The sequence below is a fragment of the Haliotis rufescens genome, unplaced genomic scaffold, assembly GCF_023055435.1.
Source record: "Haliotis rufescens isolate VD_foot unplaced genomic scaffold, xgHalRufe1.0.p SCAF_2, whole genome shotgun sequence".
NCBI lineage: Eukaryota > Metazoa > Mollusca > Gastropoda > Lepetellida > Haliotidae > Haliotis > Haliotis rufescens.
This window is the reverse complement of record NW_025963890.1, coordinates 67,153,127-67,173,473: the sequence shown is the minus strand read 5'-3', so window position 1 is coordinate 67,173,473 and position 20,347 is coordinate 67,153,127. Positions and strand designations below refer to the sequence as shown.

Below are 20,347 nucleotides of genomic sequence, written 5' to 3'. Positions count from 1 at the left end.
GTAAATACTAACCAGGAATACATGTATCTAAGCCAAGTGACTAAAATCGGGTTTTATCACCTTCCAGACCAAATAGTTGAGTCAATGTACACAAAAATTAAAGAAACCTCATTTTTAAGCCCATGGGCTAAAAGGTGAAAGGAACCATTTACTTTTATAGTTTTATAATTAAAGTTATAGCAAGGTTAATTTGACAACTAATACATAAAGCAAGATTTAGAAATCTGTGGCTACAGTATTATACAATGTTACTTACTTCTATAGAAATATTGGAAGGCTTGAAACATGTCACACCCCTGAAAAAACACAAATACATTAGTTATCACTAATACCATAAATATGATAAACAAACCACTCAACACTTGCCACAAAGTTATGTACATATGAATATTTCATAAGTTTTGGTTTGGATTGTTGTTTAACGCCGCACTCAGCAATATTCCAGCTATATGACGGCGGTCTGTAAATAATTGAGCCGGACCAGACAATCCAGTGATTAATATCATGAGCATCGATCCACGCAATTGGGATCGATGACATGCTTCAACCAAGTCAGGGAGCCTGACCACCTGATCCTGTTAGTCGCCTCTAATAACAAGCATAGTCGCCTTTTATGGCAAGCATGGGTTACTGAAGATCCATCTACCCCAGAACTTCATGGGTCAGTACATAAGTATCCTAATCAAAGCTGAGAAGTATATAGTCACTTATTTTGAAAATATAATACTAACAACTCTGAGATTGTTTCCCACCCATTAACAAAAACTTTAGTTTTTACTCATAACAAAAGGCATGTCATGTTTTCAAGTCTGTGACCACGGTAACATACCTGTGTCAAGGCAAAGTCGGTGAAGTTGCAGGTGAGTATGATGGCCTGAGTCTGGAGTTCCGGGGATGGTGGAGTTCCTGTTGGACTCAGACAGAGTCTCATGGAGGTCACCAGTGTATTGCATTCTCCCGGGGTGAACTCTGAGTTTATGACCTTCTCTATCCCCTCCTGCAGGAGGGCGTTCATGTCCTTGGTCTCCGACATCATGTGCTGGATAGCCTGGCCAATAGAGGAGTCCAGTTAGTAGATGCCTTAACACTATAGCAGCAGCATCATAGCCGAGAATAACAAGTGTGTGAATGACAACTGTTAACAATATTTCAGTAATATTGGGCAGGGGTCACAACAGTTGGATTCACAAATGGTTCACATGTGGAGAATCAAACCTGGGTCTTTAGCTGGATGAGCAGACACTTGTACCACCAGGCTACCCTATCCCCAGACAAATGACAGGGAGGATCATTGTAACTCAGCTGTGTCACAGTGATAGAGTTCCACTTAGTATGTTCTATATATGACAGATGTGTTTTGATCTTTACCATGTCAACAGCAGCAAAGCACAATCCTTGCAAAATGTAAGTGAACCCTTAGCTGACAATCTTGTGGTTGAAAGCAAGAGCTTGTGTCTTGTCAGAGAGTATGGTTTTACACCACTTTTAGCAATATTCCAGCAATATCATGGCCGGGAACACCAGAAATTGGCTCCACACATAGTACCCATATTGGGAATCAAACCCGGGTCTTCGGTGTGACAAGCGAACGCTTTAACCACTAGGCTACCCCAACTACCCCCGACACACTAAGTCATCCAGAAGTGAGTGAGTGTGTCGTGATTAACGCTGCTTCAAACAGTATTTCACTTATATAGTATTTGATGGCAGTTTAATGTGGGAGGAAAGCCCAAAGTGATGTTCACCAGCACCACAGGTATAGTTGTCGATACCGATAGATCAAAACGGCGTCAGATTTGAGATTTGAACCAATGACTAGCAAACACTAGCATGGCTAAGGGGATGAAACACTTCACAGAAATAGGTGGCACCTGACACCACTGAGCACTTCACGATGCCATCATGTCCAGAAGAAGATGGTCTACAGACTGTTACTATCACTATGACCAACCAATCCACATTCAGTCTCACCTTATGACAAGTATACCAACTTGGTTATACTATAGCTGGGGATCGTATAACTGCAATATAACTGCCAGTGGCATAACGCCATAAACCGTCAACAACCCCTTTTTTTATTGATGTATTTTTGAAGGACAAGAGAAGGACCTACCTGCCCCATGATGCTCCCTTCTGGTGTGGCAAAAAAGGAGTGCAGCTGCTCAAGTAAAAGTAGAGGATCTAAAAAAACAAATTAAATAAAACAATTAGAACTAAGCAAATATTGACAGCAAATAACTAGGAAAGCATGGTCTGATGAGTTAAAATGGGGTTTAACATTGTGTTCAAGATTACTGCACTTACATAGTGACGCGTGTGTGGATGCTGTTAAGCTTGGAATAATGCAGATTTTATACTGTATTTATTAATAGGGCTAGCCCACTAAGATACCATGCCGCAGTTTAACATGGATACCCCACTCAGACACTCATTATAGGACTCCGAGCCGACCAGTCCTTGTTTTATACCCTTAATGCTGAACAGCAGGCAGGGTAACAACAAATACCATCGTTTAATGTCATTTGGGATAATGCAGCCAGGGATCTAACCACGGCCTCCTGCTCTTTGAGTAGACACTCTATTCAGTAGACCACAGAGATAGTCTATTAAATAACTAAACTGCAGAAAAATACAAAGTAATTAAGGGAAACATTAAATTAGAATGTACATATAATGTTCATTTACCAATTAACATGTACACATAAAGGGAAAAAACATTTCCAAAATCACAAGAAATTTCTACTTAACATGCTTACAGCAGAGTCCATTATACTGTTACATGAAGGGGACAATATCATAAGTATGTGTCTATAAATCACTATCTGATGCCAGGTGTTCTCAAAAATGTGGGAAGTCAATTAGACACACTCTATCCACATGATGTATATGCTGGATAATGTTTTATAGCCAAAAGTGCCTTAAATACCTTGATTATCAAAAAGGAGAACCTCTAGTGGACCTCCTTTGTGCTTAAAGGAATATGGGAGAGGGTAGCAATTAACCTGGTGTAGGAGAATGTCTAGTGAGGCACCAGTTCCAGAGAGGGTTGGGCCTTGATTACCCAAACTCACTGCAGGCATCTAACTTCTGGTGTTTCACTAACTTCACTATTTGGTGAAATAATATTCCTTGTGAGGGTAATATCAGGTTAATATAAAGAGCAAGAAAATAGTATCTTGATTTGTTTATTAGGCTTATCACAGCTAATTATTGTTTGTGTAATTAACACAAGAACAGGTCCAGGCCATGACAGAGTTGCACTGTGCATGTCAGTCTGGCTGATAGAATATACTGAAGTATGCGTAATTGCTATCCCAAACACACATAAACCACAAAAGAAGTCATACCAGCGCTTTCCAGCCTTAATTACATCATGTATATATTCTTACAGTTTTCACTTAGGCAGTTTACAAAATGCCTAAATATTTCAGTCATTTTACAAATTTGAATGAAAAATGGCCATTTATTGTATTCCAAATAATTGTATTTTGACGATTAATTTGAGCACACAGTGACTGAAAATGATAGGATTTAAAGAAAACGAAAGTCAATGTATATTTTTCTTCATTTTTTGGCTTTCTAATCTTAGCATTATAAGTCTATAGTTATGATTTATAGCCTGTTTGGCCTTCTCAATACTGTCCTGTCAAACTGTCAAATAAATGGACAGTTTTCTCTGTCGATTTATAAAATGAGAGAAATATTTAGGTATTTTGTAAATTGACAAAGTGAATCACACTTTATACATTAGGAAGAGAATTTATGGATGTCATCTTCTTTATTATGGTGTTCCTCATAATAAAGAAGTTGACGTCCATAAATTCTCTTCCTTATGTGTATCACTTCTAAATGCCTTTCAAAGACTTGACACATTGACTGTAACAGCCATGACATAGACATCTTGTTCATGAAAGGAATGGACCACAGTTCTCCCAGTTAGACGACAATTAGAACCGAAACAATAGACAAACTACAGCCGGAAACAAGTATGATCGTGATAAATAATATTATTATACACAACACTTGCTATTATATCTGAATGCAATCAGGTTCAGGGAATTAACACACATACATCGTTCCTGTCTTACTTACCCATTGCGTGGTGGGTTAATCTAGGCTTTTCATGCAGCTAGTAGTTGATGCTTACAACACATAGGTATCCAACGAATAACCGAACTCTCTCATTCAAACTGTTTAAGTGGCCGCAGTTCAGACGACTTAGCTTATATATACAATGCAAATGACATCGTCGCTATAATTATCTCACGCACCACATACATATAACGTTATTTTGCTTCATCAACAAATCAATGTCTAGTTGAACCAGAGGCAAAAATAGAAATACGGAAACACGGGAAATACCAGGAAACCCATATATTCGATGGACACACAATGCAAGGCTATCAGCTTGCTGGAATTGTGTTCTCCGTCATTTGAATGAAAGCGAAAGTAGGGGCCACTCCTCATCGATTGCTGACAGTATCGACAGGAATGTACAAATTTTCGCCATGTCAACACATGCGGAGGGAATATACGTGGCTTATACTACCTTACTTTGATCGAGCCTAATTTTGAACTGCCATTTTGCATGATATCCATAACAGAATATTTCAAGCTGAATGCACTTCCTGGTATCGCGTAAGAAAGGCATCTGCTGCTGCTATTTGCTTCGCTGCGTATTTTATATATTTTCTGAATCCGCTTCTAGTAATATCTTAGTCAACGTGCATATTGTTACTTGATAATTTAACTAATTTTCCTAGTTCTCTTTTTATAATTTGTAGAAGTATGTACTTATATGTTTTTACCTTTAATCAGACGATAACAGCGTATATATAGTATGTTAGAGATTAGTTGTAGACAAGTAGCACATCAAAAAGGTAAATATTTTGATTGCGTAATGTGTGCGTCTAAAAACGACTTCTTAGAAAGCGTTGTTTATTCATGAGAAATATATCAACACTATTAATACTCGGGTATTCCCGTCAGTTTCCGTCAAGCTACAGTGGAATGCACATGACAGATGATGTAGATCTATGTTTTGTTTGTTTGTTGTTTAACGTCGCACTTTATGTAGATCTACATGTACTAGTAGGTTGGCTGCACAGTGAGTGAAAAGATTTTTTAATACACTGCCAATGCGCAGATCTTCCTTGAAATAGCAGAGATAGATTAAAGGCTGAATTACTATGTAAGCTGTGATTTATTATATGAGTCTTTCATTGACTGATATCAAATTTCGAATTATTGACATGTAATTGTCGCGGCCATAAAATATCCGAGTCCTGTGATGGGAACCACGGACCTTCTGATCCGAGGTCGGATGCTTTGTCCACTTGACCAAAGAGATTAACCCCATCAGCAAGCTGACACGGTAAGGATGTCATCTGTGGGATGACTCCACGCCCTGCTACATAGCAGGCCATGTGGACAAGGCGTCCGACCTCGAATCAGAAGGTCCGTGGTTCGAATATTAAAATGGTTAAACCATTGCAACATAATATATATATTGATATAGCAAAATTATTTTAGAATTCAAAATTTTAAATATATTTAATGGTATCTGTAAGTGAGTCCTATATAGAAAAGGTAAAGTATAGTAAAAACAAGTCTAATTCAGTCAATATTAAAGAGCACGTGTGACTCTGAATCTGAGCTATATAATGACAATCTCTCATTATCGACATAATAATTTTTAGATCGATTAATGATTTAGTGTTATTTTTAACACTTTTTGATAACACCATAACACTTAACCTCAGTTGTAAATGCTCGCTAATTTACACGTCTTCTTTATAGACATTAGTACATGTACATTTGTATCTTTAAAAAAAGCAAGTTGGCATTTAGATGGGGGGGGGGGGGGGGGGGGGGGGGGGACACACATATCAACACACTGAAAATACACAGGGAACTGCAGTAACACAGATCTACTGAAATACCGTTTCATCCAGGGCTCCAGATACCTTTCTTGATGACTGTTAAACCAATAGGCAGACATTTTAAACTAATCCTGCATAAAACCTGTTTCAGATTACTTCTAATTTGCTTTTGTGAAATAAATTATTCACTGTAGTAAAAGATATGCAAAGATTAAAAAGAAAAGAAATATAGGTACGCAAGGTAAAAAAGGCTTATTCGGTCCATTTTCTATACAATTAAACACAGATGTCTTAAGCCACGTAGAATAAACCCCAGAATGATAAATATATGAACATGGCGACATTCTATTTAGCCTAAATTAAGTTTAATAGGTGTATCATTAAACATAATTGGCATTGTTCACCCAACCTAATCATAAATATTGAGGAATATGCAATAATAATGCTAAAATTCTTCCTTTGTCCTTCCTTTTAGTGGACTAAAAAGCGGTTGTTAGAAAGACATTATTATCACGATGAAATATTGTATATACATTCGCAAACCTCCTGGGTTAGTGAGGGAAATTGGTTTAAGATTTTAGCAATATCCCTGGGGGGACACGAAAATTGGCTCCACACATTTTACCCATTACGGAATAGAATATATCGGGTCTTCATGGCGCGCGGATGCAATAACCACGAGGCTACCACGCCAGCGTTTCTGTGAGAAGACTTGTGGATTTGAAATAACCAAATGTAGTTTACTACATGTATACTGTCGGGCAAAAGAAAGTACACACCCATGTGTGATGGTGACTAAAATGACACAAACAAGAAAAGGTTAATCGATGGTGATGTAAAGTAAGAGTCAAAAGAAAGAATACCGTTTAAAGTTTGTTTAAAGTATAGTTTGTTGTTTATGTAATTGCAACAGTTTGAAAAAAAGATAATCCGTCGTTTGGTATAATTTTGTGAAAAAATAAAAAGGTTCAATGTAGACTGGGATAAGAAATGAATTTACCAAGTTTGAAATGTTGATGTTTACCGAAAAACCAAATTGATAAGATAAGATGTCTTAGAAACCCATAAGCAGTTGTGTATTAAGCGAATTTTTGTTTTTAATTTTTAAATGTTTAAAATCAAAACCATTTAGAAGTATTCTTTGAGTGCTGACTATATAAGCGCCAGTGCAGTTCCTTTTAGAATATAATATCGCTAACTTAAGATATTTTCAATTGAACATCACTCATAAAAAATCACCCGAGAGACATAGTTTCCTTAGTTCCTCAGTTTATTTGAAATGGGTATTATTGTTGCGTCTCGGACCTTAACTTTGCAGTTTTTTGTCCGGCAGTTGATGTGTTTAATTGCTCAGTGTCTCACAGTGTCTCACAAAGTACGCGAATCCTGCCCCATGACTGTGGAATATATTTATTTTATGAAAAAACCCCAATTAAGACACATATACAAAAGCAAGTCTAGCCGGCTCTAGCTAGCTCTATTCCACATATGAAATCAGCATAGGGAAAATTTATTATTTTTAAATTTAGAGTCGAGAAGGTGATTTTGTGTAATATAACATTTCATAGACTAAATGTGAGTCTAACTGTTACCACTGCTTCTGTTAATGTACCCCAAGCAAGCAATAGACTTTAAGAAAAGATAGATTGTCATATTACGATGGATGATTTTAATTTTCAAACTAATTTATTCGTAACGGTGACAGGAAGGAAGGAAGGCTATTGAGGATGGCCAATATCTGATTGCTGAGATCACGGTGAAACAGTCCGTCTGTGCATTGTCTGACTATATTTACGTATGATCACTTACACCAGTAGGGTTAAAGTTCACGATGCACGGATGTTACGTGCTATTTATAGACCATTACAGATCTATGTAAGGCCACAACAAACGAATGACGCGTTTGTTAGACTGGTCTGTTAGTGCCACTGCGGTTTCAGGAACCTGTTTAAGTATTCATAGCTGCTTTGACAACACACTTTGATATATTTGCTTTTGTCGTGTTCCAAATAGGGATAACTGTCGTTAAAACACTCGATACAATTACAGTAACGAACTCAAATGGACAACTAAATTTAGTTTGTTATAACCGTAGTTCGTTATAAGCATATATACAGCATTTATACAACAAATGACCGGGACTAATAAAAAAGTTCGTTATATCGGTCAGTTCGTTATAAGCGTGTTCGTTATAAACGTAGTTTACTTTCACAATTTCAATTGTCTAGCTATCCACATGTAAATTGTTGCTGCTCGGATATTAGAGTGAATGTTGTTTTACATTTCAATCATCAATATCACGTACATTATCCACTATAGGACGGACAAACCAGTGGTTGACGACATGACCAACAGTCAATGTCGACAGGTAAGAGTGCGTTTGGTTTAGCGCCTTTTGAACTGTATTCCAGTTATATTACCGCGTGCCAGCTTGACGCAGAAGGAAAGCCTGGAGTGATTCAGGTCTCAGACGTTTACCATTTTGGTGAAACCCACGAGCACGGGTATGGTGCCATCTTCCTGAGGCAAGGGAGTTAACTGACTGTAACAGTCCAGTGGAAATATTCAGCTAACTCCCTTGTCTCGGGAAGATGGTATGGTACTTACAAACTCAGAAACATAATCGGGGCGAACCAGAATTCGGAACAACAATCTTTCCTTTTTTAGTTGAGTCCCGTCCGGGATTCGAACCCACACTGCCTCAGTGGGCTGAGTGGGTTAGATCGCTGACTTCGTGTGCTGGCGATTAGGTGCCTCACTCTGGAAGTGTGGGTTCGAATCCCGGACGGGACTCAACCCAAAAAAAGTACGAGAATCTGTACTAAGAAAGTGTAATCCCAAATGTAACATTTGTTGTATATAGTTTATGCTCATGTAGCACCGATGGTGGTTGTTTTTGAGAATACACCGAATCCGACTCTGATAATGGGTTAGGCTGATAGTGTCACAAAATGTCCTACACGAGAGATGACAAGATTAGTGCTGTTTGCTTGACTTTGACGGGCCATGTTGATAATTATGTTAGGGGGAGATATCACGTTTATACCGAAGCTGTTTTAGTTTCTTTTTAATGTTTGAACTAACTACTAATTTGTTTGTTTTTCAATTGTGTGTGTTCATGAGGTCACTGGCCCCTCTCCGCTGTTGAAACGTGTATGAGGATCAGTTTATACATAACTGGTTCTAGGACAGAATTTGTCTTCTGAGGGTTTTATTCATCTAATAAAACTTAGGACTAGCAGAATATGTTCGCTGGTGATGAGTTTCATAATATATTTGAAAGTGGTAATTTTGTAAATTGGCATTTATGTTATTTAAAGAAATACATGAATGTCAAACCTAATTATCATACGATGCAGCAAATGATTTGTATATACATGTATGAATAACGGCGACAAAATAATTTTCATAAGAAATCACCACTGAAACTGTTGACTGTATGGTTCCGACTGTATCATAAGCATCACCCGTCATAAAGACATGCAAGGGCAAGTCAATCGTTCACCTGGGAAAACATGGGGACATACGGTACAAGTAAAATATTTATAGTTCAGCTGGGTAAATCAGTGGAAGGGAATGGCTATTTGATCATCATTGACATTATCAGATCAACAAATATAGCAGATGTTTAAGCTACACTTCTCAGCCAAATTCCCTTGTATTGGTTTTGCCTATCCGAGCAGTAATTCCAATTCATATGCAGAGAGAAACAGATCGGCAAGAAGGGGAGAGCAATTGGAGCCCACGGAGATGCCTACTTCTTGCTTATATGTCTTATCTTCACAATTTCTCATAGATCTTGTCAAAAATAATAATGGTAGTAGTAGTAGTAGTAGTAGTAGTAGTAGTAGTAGTAGTAGTAGTAGTAGTGTATATATTTAAATATCAAGCAAAGTTACACCCTCCGGACCTCACAGGGCCTAAAAGACACTTTATATTTAGAACCTTTACATAAAAGCATTGAGCATTGAAAAGAAAGAAAGAAAAAAGAAGATTCGTGTACACTTCACACATACACAGGCACACCCATCCATCCACCCAAAAACTACCCCCATCCAACGCTATCCACATTGACACCCCTTTCATCTACGAGAACCAGATGACGTGGGAAATGTCAGTAAATGTATTTCTTGTATTTTCTATGATGTGATGTTTTAGCTATATTGCCTCTGCAGATATGGCGTAGGTGGTCCGTGTACCGCTGTGAGTGGTGTTTTGAACAAATGGAAGCAGGCCGAAGAAGGAGAAGAAGAAAAAAAGAAGGAGGGAAGGATGAGAGAAGGGGGAAGAAAAAGGAGAAGGATAAAGAGAAGGAGGAGAGGAGGAGAAGAAAAAAGGAAGGAGAAGATTTGTGATTTACTTTTTACTAGATATTTCGAGTGGGTATGTACAATGTCCGGCCAATATGCATACGAGCTCGAGGCTGTAGCGTCTTTAAAATTAAAAGGAAACACTAAAAATGTTTTTAAAAATCAATAAAAAATATCTCAATACAAGCACACCTAATCACACAACCCCATGTCCGCACGTCCTCCCATTTATCCTTAGTAATACTTATCAAACTGCAAACTAAAACACCTGCTACAAAAGCCACTAAAAAAATAAAAATCCATCATGAAACCAAAGAAAATCGACAGGGCAATAACCTAATTACAAACAGGCCACACTAAAAAAAAATCACACCTACATCAAAATATAAATCATCAAACTATTAAATGCATATATTGCAACCAAATAGAAACTCCAGAACACGTAATACTACATTGCACACATTACCAACAACATAGAACAACACTAAAGTCCACACTAAACTACAACAACCAAATGGCACTAGCAACACTAAACCCCTTAAAAAACTTACAAACTTATAAAGCGTGAGGCATCTCACCAAAACTGGCCAACTCGACCGTATTTTAAAAAAAAGAACAACAAAAACAACAACCCCAAAACCATAACAGACAAGCTACCAATAAAACATAAATCAAAAATCTATAAAAACACACAACCTCACAAACTCCTTAGGTTCCCCCTACTTATCAGCACAGATAATTTCAAAATTCAAAATTTCCGCCAAAATTGATTAAGCGACCACAAAGCCCCTCCAGGTTGCCTCCCCTTTCGGACATACCCTTTCGACCACATCAATAAATGGCCTGGTTAAAACTCAAACTAAGTAAGTAAGGCCAGGTGTGTGTAAGGTTCAACTAAGCTTCGCCACGCCTAACACAAAGGTATTCAACCATGATTCATAGCCCGTGATTTGTATAATGTGTAATAGAAAAAACCAACCTTCATGGTTATTTAAGGCTTGTCGAGTTAGATTAAACTAGAAACCAGCCTTTTTATACTTTCATGGCATGTAATTTTACTTCCCAGTCGGGATATATTGAAGTAAAAACGCAGCATAATAATCATACTTTATCTCCCCGTGCAACTGATCTCCGAATAACATCACAAAACGCACGCTCGCTAGCCTGATGAGGAGTTGGACAGTGCAGACAGTCTGTACATACCTTCTTTTACAACACCACGGCACGGACTTTCTGTATATGACTGAAGTGTACACGGCACGAAGAATATTTAGCATTCTCTTTAATAAGGTGTATATATATCCACAAAACTAACTCGTTGATTTGAGTAGAATCTTCTTGGCGGTTAACCTGAGTTGTGTTTATTTTTAGTTTCGTGTTATGTTGTGCACAGAAACAAGCATGGTGACTACAATACCGTGTATCTTCTAATAAATAGCTGCCTTGTAAACACACAATACAGCCGGCACTGTTAAGTCCGTGGAAGTTGATACCCTGGGGACAAATGTCTAGTTGCCAGGCTTCAGACTTACAACGAAGTTTGGTTTATCTACATAACTTCGTCCAACATAAAGGATGAATTGAACTGGGAATAACATATATATTATGTAGATAGCTGACAACTGACAAGAAAATATATACAATATATTTAGTACTTATACACCTGAAGAAATGAAATATATATATATTGACGTGGTTTTATGTCATGCGGGTTCGGACAGTCGACTATTGTGTTACAGTATGGTATGTGTAGCCTAATTCGGAGTGTTATATCAAATAATCAATATGGTCGTTTCTGTAATAACTACAGTATCAGTACTGCTTCTATGACGCTTCTAATGAGCTGTTTCGTGGTACTGTGAAGGATTCACTTTCGGAATATTGACACGTTTCTCGGAAATTATGTCAGCGAACTATATAAATATAGACCTGACTGCAATTTGTGGTTGGAACAAAGAAAAGCGATAAAAACGCAAAGTCAGGGTCCATTGTACGATTCCGACCCTTTCATTACATATGTCTTCGAATCACTATATAATAGTGATTATACCAGGTGTTTGCGAAAATGTGGGCATACCCTGCCTCACCGGTGACACCTAACACAAACATGCAAAGGCAAGTCAAGTAATGTATACGCGGCTTCTGATCATTTATACTACAGTTGACCCCTGTTAATCCGGACAGCACCGTTTCCAGTGTAAACGTATTAACAAGTGTACGGATTAACGTGTCCTGGTACGGAGTCATTTCCTTATAAGTGTAGACGTACCTAACAGTAAATGTACGGAATGCTGGGTTTCCGGAATAACAGGGTCCAGATTTACAGGTTACACTGAGCGTGTTTAAGATAATAGAATATCAACAATTTATACGGAAATTAGTTTACAGGGCAATATACACGATGTGTCGTGTCATCTTGTATTTGTATATCTCAATGGTATCCAACACAACCCCACAATTATACTTGGCAAATATCTTTGGCCCCAGGAAAATACGATAACAACCTAAAACTGTCAATACTTAACATGAGTGAAACTTTGTTGTTGACTATTATGTCATTAATTCGGCTATACACCGGGACACAATAAACTATATATTGCCATGTGAAATGACAGTTTAAAAAATCGTACCCTGTATATATTTTGTTGCGAAATACATATGTTGCTGGTTACAAAGTGACATGCACATATTGAAATAAAGAAACAGAAATAGCTTATTTTCTATCTATTCCTCTTTTGTGGACATCTTCTTCAAGGACATCTGAATACGTTGCGCCCTATAAATCAATAATTAATATTATTTTCTTATTCTACCTCGCCCTCTACTTTTCCGCATCATATAATATGATACGGTTGGTTTGTTGTTTTACGCCACACTCACCAACAATGAATATACACACATCTGTGGACACACACGATGATGCTGTGATGCATGTGGACATACTCCCATGAGATAAGACTATATACTTCCCAGGGAGCTGAAAACGCAATTTGAATGCTTTGTTTTTTGGTTTGTTTGTTGTTTAACGCCACACTCAGCAATATTCCAGCTATATGACGGTGGTCTATAAATAATCGAGTCTGGACCAGACAATCCAGTGATTAATATATTATGAGCATCGATCCACGCAATTGGGATCGATGACATGGATCAACCAAGTCAGCGAGCCTGACCACCCGATCCCGTTAGTCGCCTCTTACGACAAGCACAGACGCCTTTTCAAGAATGGGTTGCTGAAGACCTTTTCTACGCCGGATCTTCACGGGTGTCATCTGAGCGAGTCTTTGCAATGACATGGGGATAGTACGGCGTTCTTATACATATTGTCACCAAGTATTCTGTGGTATCTTAAACATCAACAAAAGTGAGGTCAAAGTCAAGAAATGTAGATACAATGAAGTTCGGGAAATATGGAACTAAAAGAGTGGTGCTTAACGTTTTTCAAGGTGTATATATTTGAAACCTACTTATCAAACTGTCGCAATAATATGCAGGATTCTTATCTTCATCAAATAGTATGGTGCAGACTTCGTAACTGCTATGTATAGTTGACGTCACTCTGTCACTCAAACATCATGCCTGTGTGAAATGGCCGGATTGTGTGGGCGGCCGATGTCTCCGTCGCTTACGTCAGTGGGAAACATATTAACACGTGATCAGTTACGCAAGTAGGGGTAAAGTTCACGAATGCTGAGTGTTTATTTAAAGACTGTTACAAACAGATCTATCTAAGGCCACAACAAACGAACGACGCGTTCCTTAAGGGGCCTTTACACAGAATGGCGACCTTTGTGCCTCCCGTGTGCGACCATAGATTTTGCCAGGTCGTCGTTGGAGACTCAAAGGAGGCAGAATGGTTGCCTAGGTCGTTCCAGTGTGGTACACAGGAGGTTCAGACATCGCCATGGACGCCATGGTCGCCCTGAAGTTTTTAACATGTTCAAAACAGTCGCACAAAGATCGCCGAGGAGGTTGGTTGCTCAAAGGTGGTTAAAATTAGGCAGAAGGGAGGCACAAACATTGCCGTTGTTGCAGAATGAAGGCACAGTGGTCGCCCAATGGTCGTCAGGTAATAGATGCGTTCTGCTGAAATATTGTCCTGTAAATCTGGGCGATGCTTCTGCCTCCCTTGTGCCTTCTTTGGGCGACCAACAGCGTGCTTTGAACGATGAGTATGGCGACCGCCGTGACTCCATTCGGCGACCACGGCAACACTTGAGACACCATGGCAATGCTTCTGCCTCTTTTCAACCTCCTACCTCTTGAGCTACCTGTACTGTCCCCTCAGCCTGCCCGTGAATATAGGGCGTGTTCCTGCAGTGTTTCATTGTGGTTGCAGACGCTGAACAACTCGAGCAGTTACTGCTGAACAACTGCTGGAGCAGTTACATAGAAACATGATTTTCTGGGTTTAGGCGACCATTGAGCGTCCTGGACAGTTTTTGATCGCTCGATGGTGGCACAAAGCTCGCAGCCCTGTGTAATGGGGGCTTTAGACTGTCTGTTCGTTCCCCTGCAGTCACAGGAACCTGTTGAAGTATTCAAAGCTGATGCATTTCCTACCTTGCTAAAACACCCTGGGAAATAAAAAGAAGGGCAAACCCATTACAGCTACTCCTTAAGAAGGAACTCCTACTATATTAACCAAAAACCTAAGTTTAAATATCATATATATTTGATATTTTATGCATTTAAATGAGAAATGACAAAAGTAGAGAGTTCAAAGGAAGTCCTATTGTCATTTCAGATAAAAACATCTGAAAATTCCTCAGTGGTGATCACATTTATTGCTGCCTAATGTTGATATCCTTATGATTAGGTGGCGTTGTGTGAGTCGATGTCACATTTTGTCATTATACTTAATGGGTATCCTATTTCTTCAAAGGCACGTGTTTGTGTTTTTACAAAGGCGGCGATTTCGACGAACAAATAAATAGAGGTTATCACGCTTGTGTGTTTGGGGGCGGTAAATATCCTGCATTAGGAATAAACATTGTATTTAGCGAGCCTTGGCGAGCTAAATACATAGTGTTTATTCCTAATACAGGATATTTACCATCCCCAAACACACAAGCGTGATAACCTCTTTATCATATAATGTCATTTTATAATTCTGTGCTTGAAAATCGCTTAACCTCTCTCACAAACATGACCTAAACATTGCGAGTTTTCCTGGAAAGGAAAGGTAACAATTCATACATATTTCGCCTAAATCCAACTATTTTTATTTGTGGAAAAGGTTTCAAACCGCCGAGGTCTACAAGCACAGATATGGCTACTGATCCCGCTTGGCTAGGACTAGTGCCCTCGCAAAATTGTTTCGAAATTTATACCTCCAAAGTTGCCAAAATTTATAAAATGCCTTAGTTACGTCGCAGTTCGACACTGATTTTCAGTGTATAAGACTGGGTTTTTTTAGTAATTGTAGCAATTATCCCTGTAGTTTATACAGATTCACGATGGTTAATTCTGACTCGATCGCCGAATGACGAGGGCGACGCCATGTTTGTTTATAAACAGTGAAAGTAGTCCCTACTTGAACTTTTGATATTTGCATCTCTATCCGCATATGACCCCAACGGGTATCGTTTTTATCCGTAGGCTTTATCCTGCCGAGAAACCTACCCATTATATGATAAACATTATTGTGGCTGGATTAGTGTTGACTGAGGTGTGCACCAGCATTCTTTCTCTGTTGTTTAACGCCACACTCAGCAATAGTCCAGCTGTATAACGACTGTCTGTAAATAACCGAATCTGGACCCGACGATCTAGTGATCGACATCATGAGCATCGATCTACGTAATCAGGATTGCTGAAGACTAATTGTAAGCCAGATCTTCACGGGACAAATGTGTATGTGATTATGAGAAGAATGTCTCCACTAACACAGCGGATCACCAAATGGTAATATCTATCACTCGTGTTTCGCCCTACGAGATAAACAGCACGTCACGACAGACTTACAAGGCTAATAATAGACAACGGTGTGGTAATGGGATTGGCAATTGTGAAGAAATAGTATAAGAATAAATCGCAATTACTAGTGTTACTTGATCACGAAAATTATATTTAAATATTTCAAATTCAGCTGCTGAAAAACACAAGTTTGAACATGCCTCTAAATTCATTGATATTTAGTATCAAGTGATGGGTATAAATCACCGCATTTAATAATATAAATGTGACCTAGATAAATGACATAATAAAAAGAAACTGTGGTTATGACTATATTTGAAGTAGTAGTCATGACGTGAATAATATGGAATTTATGAACGTCTTATGCTAGAAAATTCTTTGAAAAAGTCCTACCTTCTTCTCCGAAGCAACTGCATGTAATGTGCCACAACAGAAAACACAGAAAAGTAAATTTTACGTGCGCTTCATCATATACCTTCGCCGCCTAAATACATATCCAAGGGCAAAGGTTACTGTGGCATATGCTATTTTCTAACTAAGGTCGACACTGTGGAATGCAAAGTGAAGACAGAATTGGTTGATGATGCAGTTTTAGTAATATCGAAGATGCGTATCCCCTTTTATCTATTTGTCCATTTTATGGCGATACCAAAAACAACAATTAAAAAATGATTCTTTTTCAGCCATCTTCACTTGTATAATTTTGTATTACTCATTGAGGCTAAAAATACTGTCACAATTGAAAATGCGCAATGTTAATTTTCCAGGCTTTGAATCTAAGAAAGCATGCATTTACTCAACGACTAGATGTAATTTAACAGTTACCATGGTTATTGGTGTATATTCTATTGTACCCTGACCTACTTTGCATACAGGTACTATGTCCTAGGGCCTTCTCTATATTAAGAGTGAGTGAGTTTGGTTTAACGCCGCTTTTAAAAGTATTCCAGTTATATCACGGCGTGTCGGCTTATTGTGGGAGGAAAGCCCGAAGTGATGCAGGTCTCAGACGTTTACCACTTCGGTGAAACACACGAGCACGGGTATAGTGCTGACAAACCTAGACACAAAATCGGGGCGAACCGGGATTCGAACCTTCAATCAAAGGATTCTGGCGTGCCAAAGGCACGCAACTCTGCACAGCGATTCGCGGCGCCTTATACGACTGGGCCACCCGTGCCCCTCTCTGTATTAAGAAGTAAAGATTGATTGAACTGAGGGTTGATACAATTACTATGCTATGGACATACCGTAGTAATGCCTACCGAAGTAAACAATTAAATCTTACGGCTGTACAGATCACACAATTAGGCACAATTATATAACTTTTAAGTTTCTTTGAATTTCTTTCTTTAATTATTTATCTTTTAAATAAAAAAAAGTATATTTAAAGTTTAGATATCTATCAGTTGGTGGCAAAAGAAATATTCGGAGGAACGGAAAAGAACCAGATTAAAAAAGATAACTTTTGAATTGAATAGTAGGCAACACCTCTTATTGCCTACACCTATTTCTTTGTCAAAACTCTTAACTGTTATCAAAACACAATACTTAGTAAATATTTTAATTTTTATAACATACTAATTTTAGAGTTGCTCTTATTCTTGTTCAATCTTTTCCGTAACTGGCTTGTTCACTAGCAGTTCATGTGACTTAGATAGCAATAGCTTCACTGTGAACGCAACTATTTTTTCAAAGGATAAATAACTTATGAAAACGCACATTGAAGTTCCCCTTTCATCTACTGGGTGTTGATATATATGAAATATATATGAAATATATAAACAACAACAACATGATTCAAAGCATCTCACAGGCTTGTCCACAGAGAGTAAATTAATAATAGCATGCAAAATATTTTGACTAGTCTACAATTATTGTAAGGAGTGTATTTTTCATAGTGTTAGCAAAGAGCACTAAAACCATCTTAACCGGTCTACAGTTATTACTGGTACAGGCGAATAGAGATGGAACCGAATAGTAAATCATGGATCAAGATTCTGTCAGGTTATACACTCCCGTCTCAGGCTTGGCTGCAGTGATCTTAACGCCGACAAATTTGCCAAATTTATATCCGACAGCCCGAGATGTTGTTGTGGCTATCACACAGAAGATGCGCTTCATTTTATTCTTACATGTAACTTAAACAGTACATTAAGGCAAAATATGTATTATTTCGTAAAGGCTACGATTTAAATTCAATTCTAAATGGTAATTCACATTTAACGACTGTAACAAATCTTGAAATTTTTATTCTATGTTCTTGCCGATTTAGATATTTTGTCTGAGATGTTGTCTTCGCTATATGATGCTGAGTTGTTGTGCTGGATGAAAATAATAACGTAGCTGTAGTTACGAAAGACAATCCAGTCATAAAACACTTACAGAACAATAATTATCTTTAATGTCAATAATATAATATATGCTATTTCTCATATCACTTTCAATACATTGTAATTTGTATGTGTATCATGTTTGGGAGAGGCATTCAGATAAGCAAAATGTGCTTGTTTGCCAATCCCTCCACTTTATGGAAATACACATGTTTATATCAAGAATAGTATATTTGCAAATTCATAAATGTGGTCATGATCGAAGTCTTTATGGGCATTTACAATTTGGGAGAACATGATTACATGGCACGTTTTTTTATGGATAGCAACTTCTTTCATTCTTTGTAAGACGTTTCAGAGCTACTGCGTGCTCCTTCATCAAATGTTGGTTCACCTGACGAAGGAGCAGGGAGTAGCTCTGAAACGTCGTACAAAGAATAAGAGAAGTTGCTATCCCTAAACAGTGTCGTGTATTCGTGGTAATGCTCATATAGACGGGCCTGTATATAATTATGTACTATTAATGTGGTACAGTCTTCGTGCAATATGTGCCATTAAAACATTGCTCGCCTGTTAGTTTTCCTCTATTACATACTATACATTAAATAGTTTTGTTTTTCGTAGTATTTTTAAATCAGTCTAAACATTCAAACTTTCAAAACTGCCTAAAAAAACACAAGCTTGGACATTACTTTAGAGAGTTAATACCAGCAGTGAGTGGACTGGACTGTTGAACAAGTATATGTTGTCTCAGCTAATCCCTTATTGATCCTTTCTTCACAGTGTAACAAATGGGTGTGGAAGAAATGGCACATGACACAAATAGTAGATAACAATACAACTTCCATCTGATGGTCTAACTGACCTAAGTTTGCTACTATACTATACTGTTAAGCAATACAAAACATTGGCTCGTCCATCTGTATGGGTGTGGGTGTGGGTGTGGGTGTGGGTGTGGGTGTAGTAATATACAAAGTTACAACTAATTTTTCTTTTCTTTTTTTTAATATATTTTAAATGTACCATTATGTAATTAGTGTCTCGTAGGCCAACTGGCCGGGTGCTGTTTTTTAATGAAATGTCTATATGTCCATATATTTTGTACTGCAGCATGTGACACTCCAATAAAACAATTTTCTTCTTCTTCTTCTTCTTCTTCTTCTTCTTCTTCTTCTTCTTCTTCTTCTGTATGATATTGCATTCAAGATTGGAGGGACGGAGTTCGTCCCAGTTATATCCATGGGTGGTTGAAAAGGGTTTATCTAGCAATGTTCAGGTATATTCTGTCGGGGGAACTAAGAACTGACTTCACACATTGAACCTATCAAGGGCGGATCCAGCTTTTGTAAAAGGGAGGGGTCCAAAATATAAAAATCCTCTCTCTAGATTCTTTTACTGCCTAAAACATACTACATTTTGGTTTTAAAAAGGGTGTTGGAGTCCGGACCCCTGGGCCCCCTTCTGGATCCGCTTATGCCTGTGTTGGGGATGGAACTCGGGTCTACAGTGTGACGAGCAAACGCTTGAACTACCATACTACCCAATCACCTGTACAACACTCACAGACAGCGACTCTCACAATAAAGATGAAAACTTTAAAGATGAAACTGTTTTCACTGTATTGTTAATATATTGTGGTCCCAGTTTCATGAATGACATCTGCAAAAGAACCTTGCAATTATGTAATAATATCACTGTTTTAAAATTGACCATTATAAAATCGATAACAGTATGACGTATAAATGGAAGGAATAAAACAGAAATTAAAACAAAAGTAGCTACACCTTGCACACACGGAGTATGTCTCCCGATGTCATTTGCATCAGTAACCAGCAAAATAGTGAATAAATGTAGAAAAGCGAAATCACAAGTAGTAATCACCCAAAGCATATATGCACAACAC

The 20,347-nt window shown here is 38.1% G+C and overlaps 1 protein-coding gene across 2 annotated transcripts in view; it reads right to left on the bottom strand.

The window, feature by feature from the left end:
* LOC124134587 (helicase with zinc finger domain 2-like) overlaps window positions 1–11,502 on the bottom strand; it is a 33,110-nt gene extending 21,608 nt beyond the window's left edge. Inside the window, exons 1-4 of one of the 2 annotated variants that reach the window (XM_048400435.1) lie at window positions 11,396–11,502; window positions 2,114–2,181; window positions 830–1,048; window positions 257–296 (exon numbers count right to left, since the gene is read on the bottom strand). In XM_048400435.1, the coding sequence (XP_048256392.1) occupies window positions 257–296; window positions 830–1,048; window positions 2,114–2,122 (268 nt within the window). In that variant the 5' untranslated portion in view covers window positions 2,123–2,181; window positions 11,396–11,502. Of the gene's footprint in view, window positions 1–256; window positions 297–829; window positions 1,049–2,113; window positions 2,182–4,092; window positions 4,644–11,395 lie in introns of those variants that run through there. The other variant, XM_048400434.1, reaches the window with a different exon arrangement.
* Window positions 11,503–20,347: the final 8,845 nt, after the last annotated feature.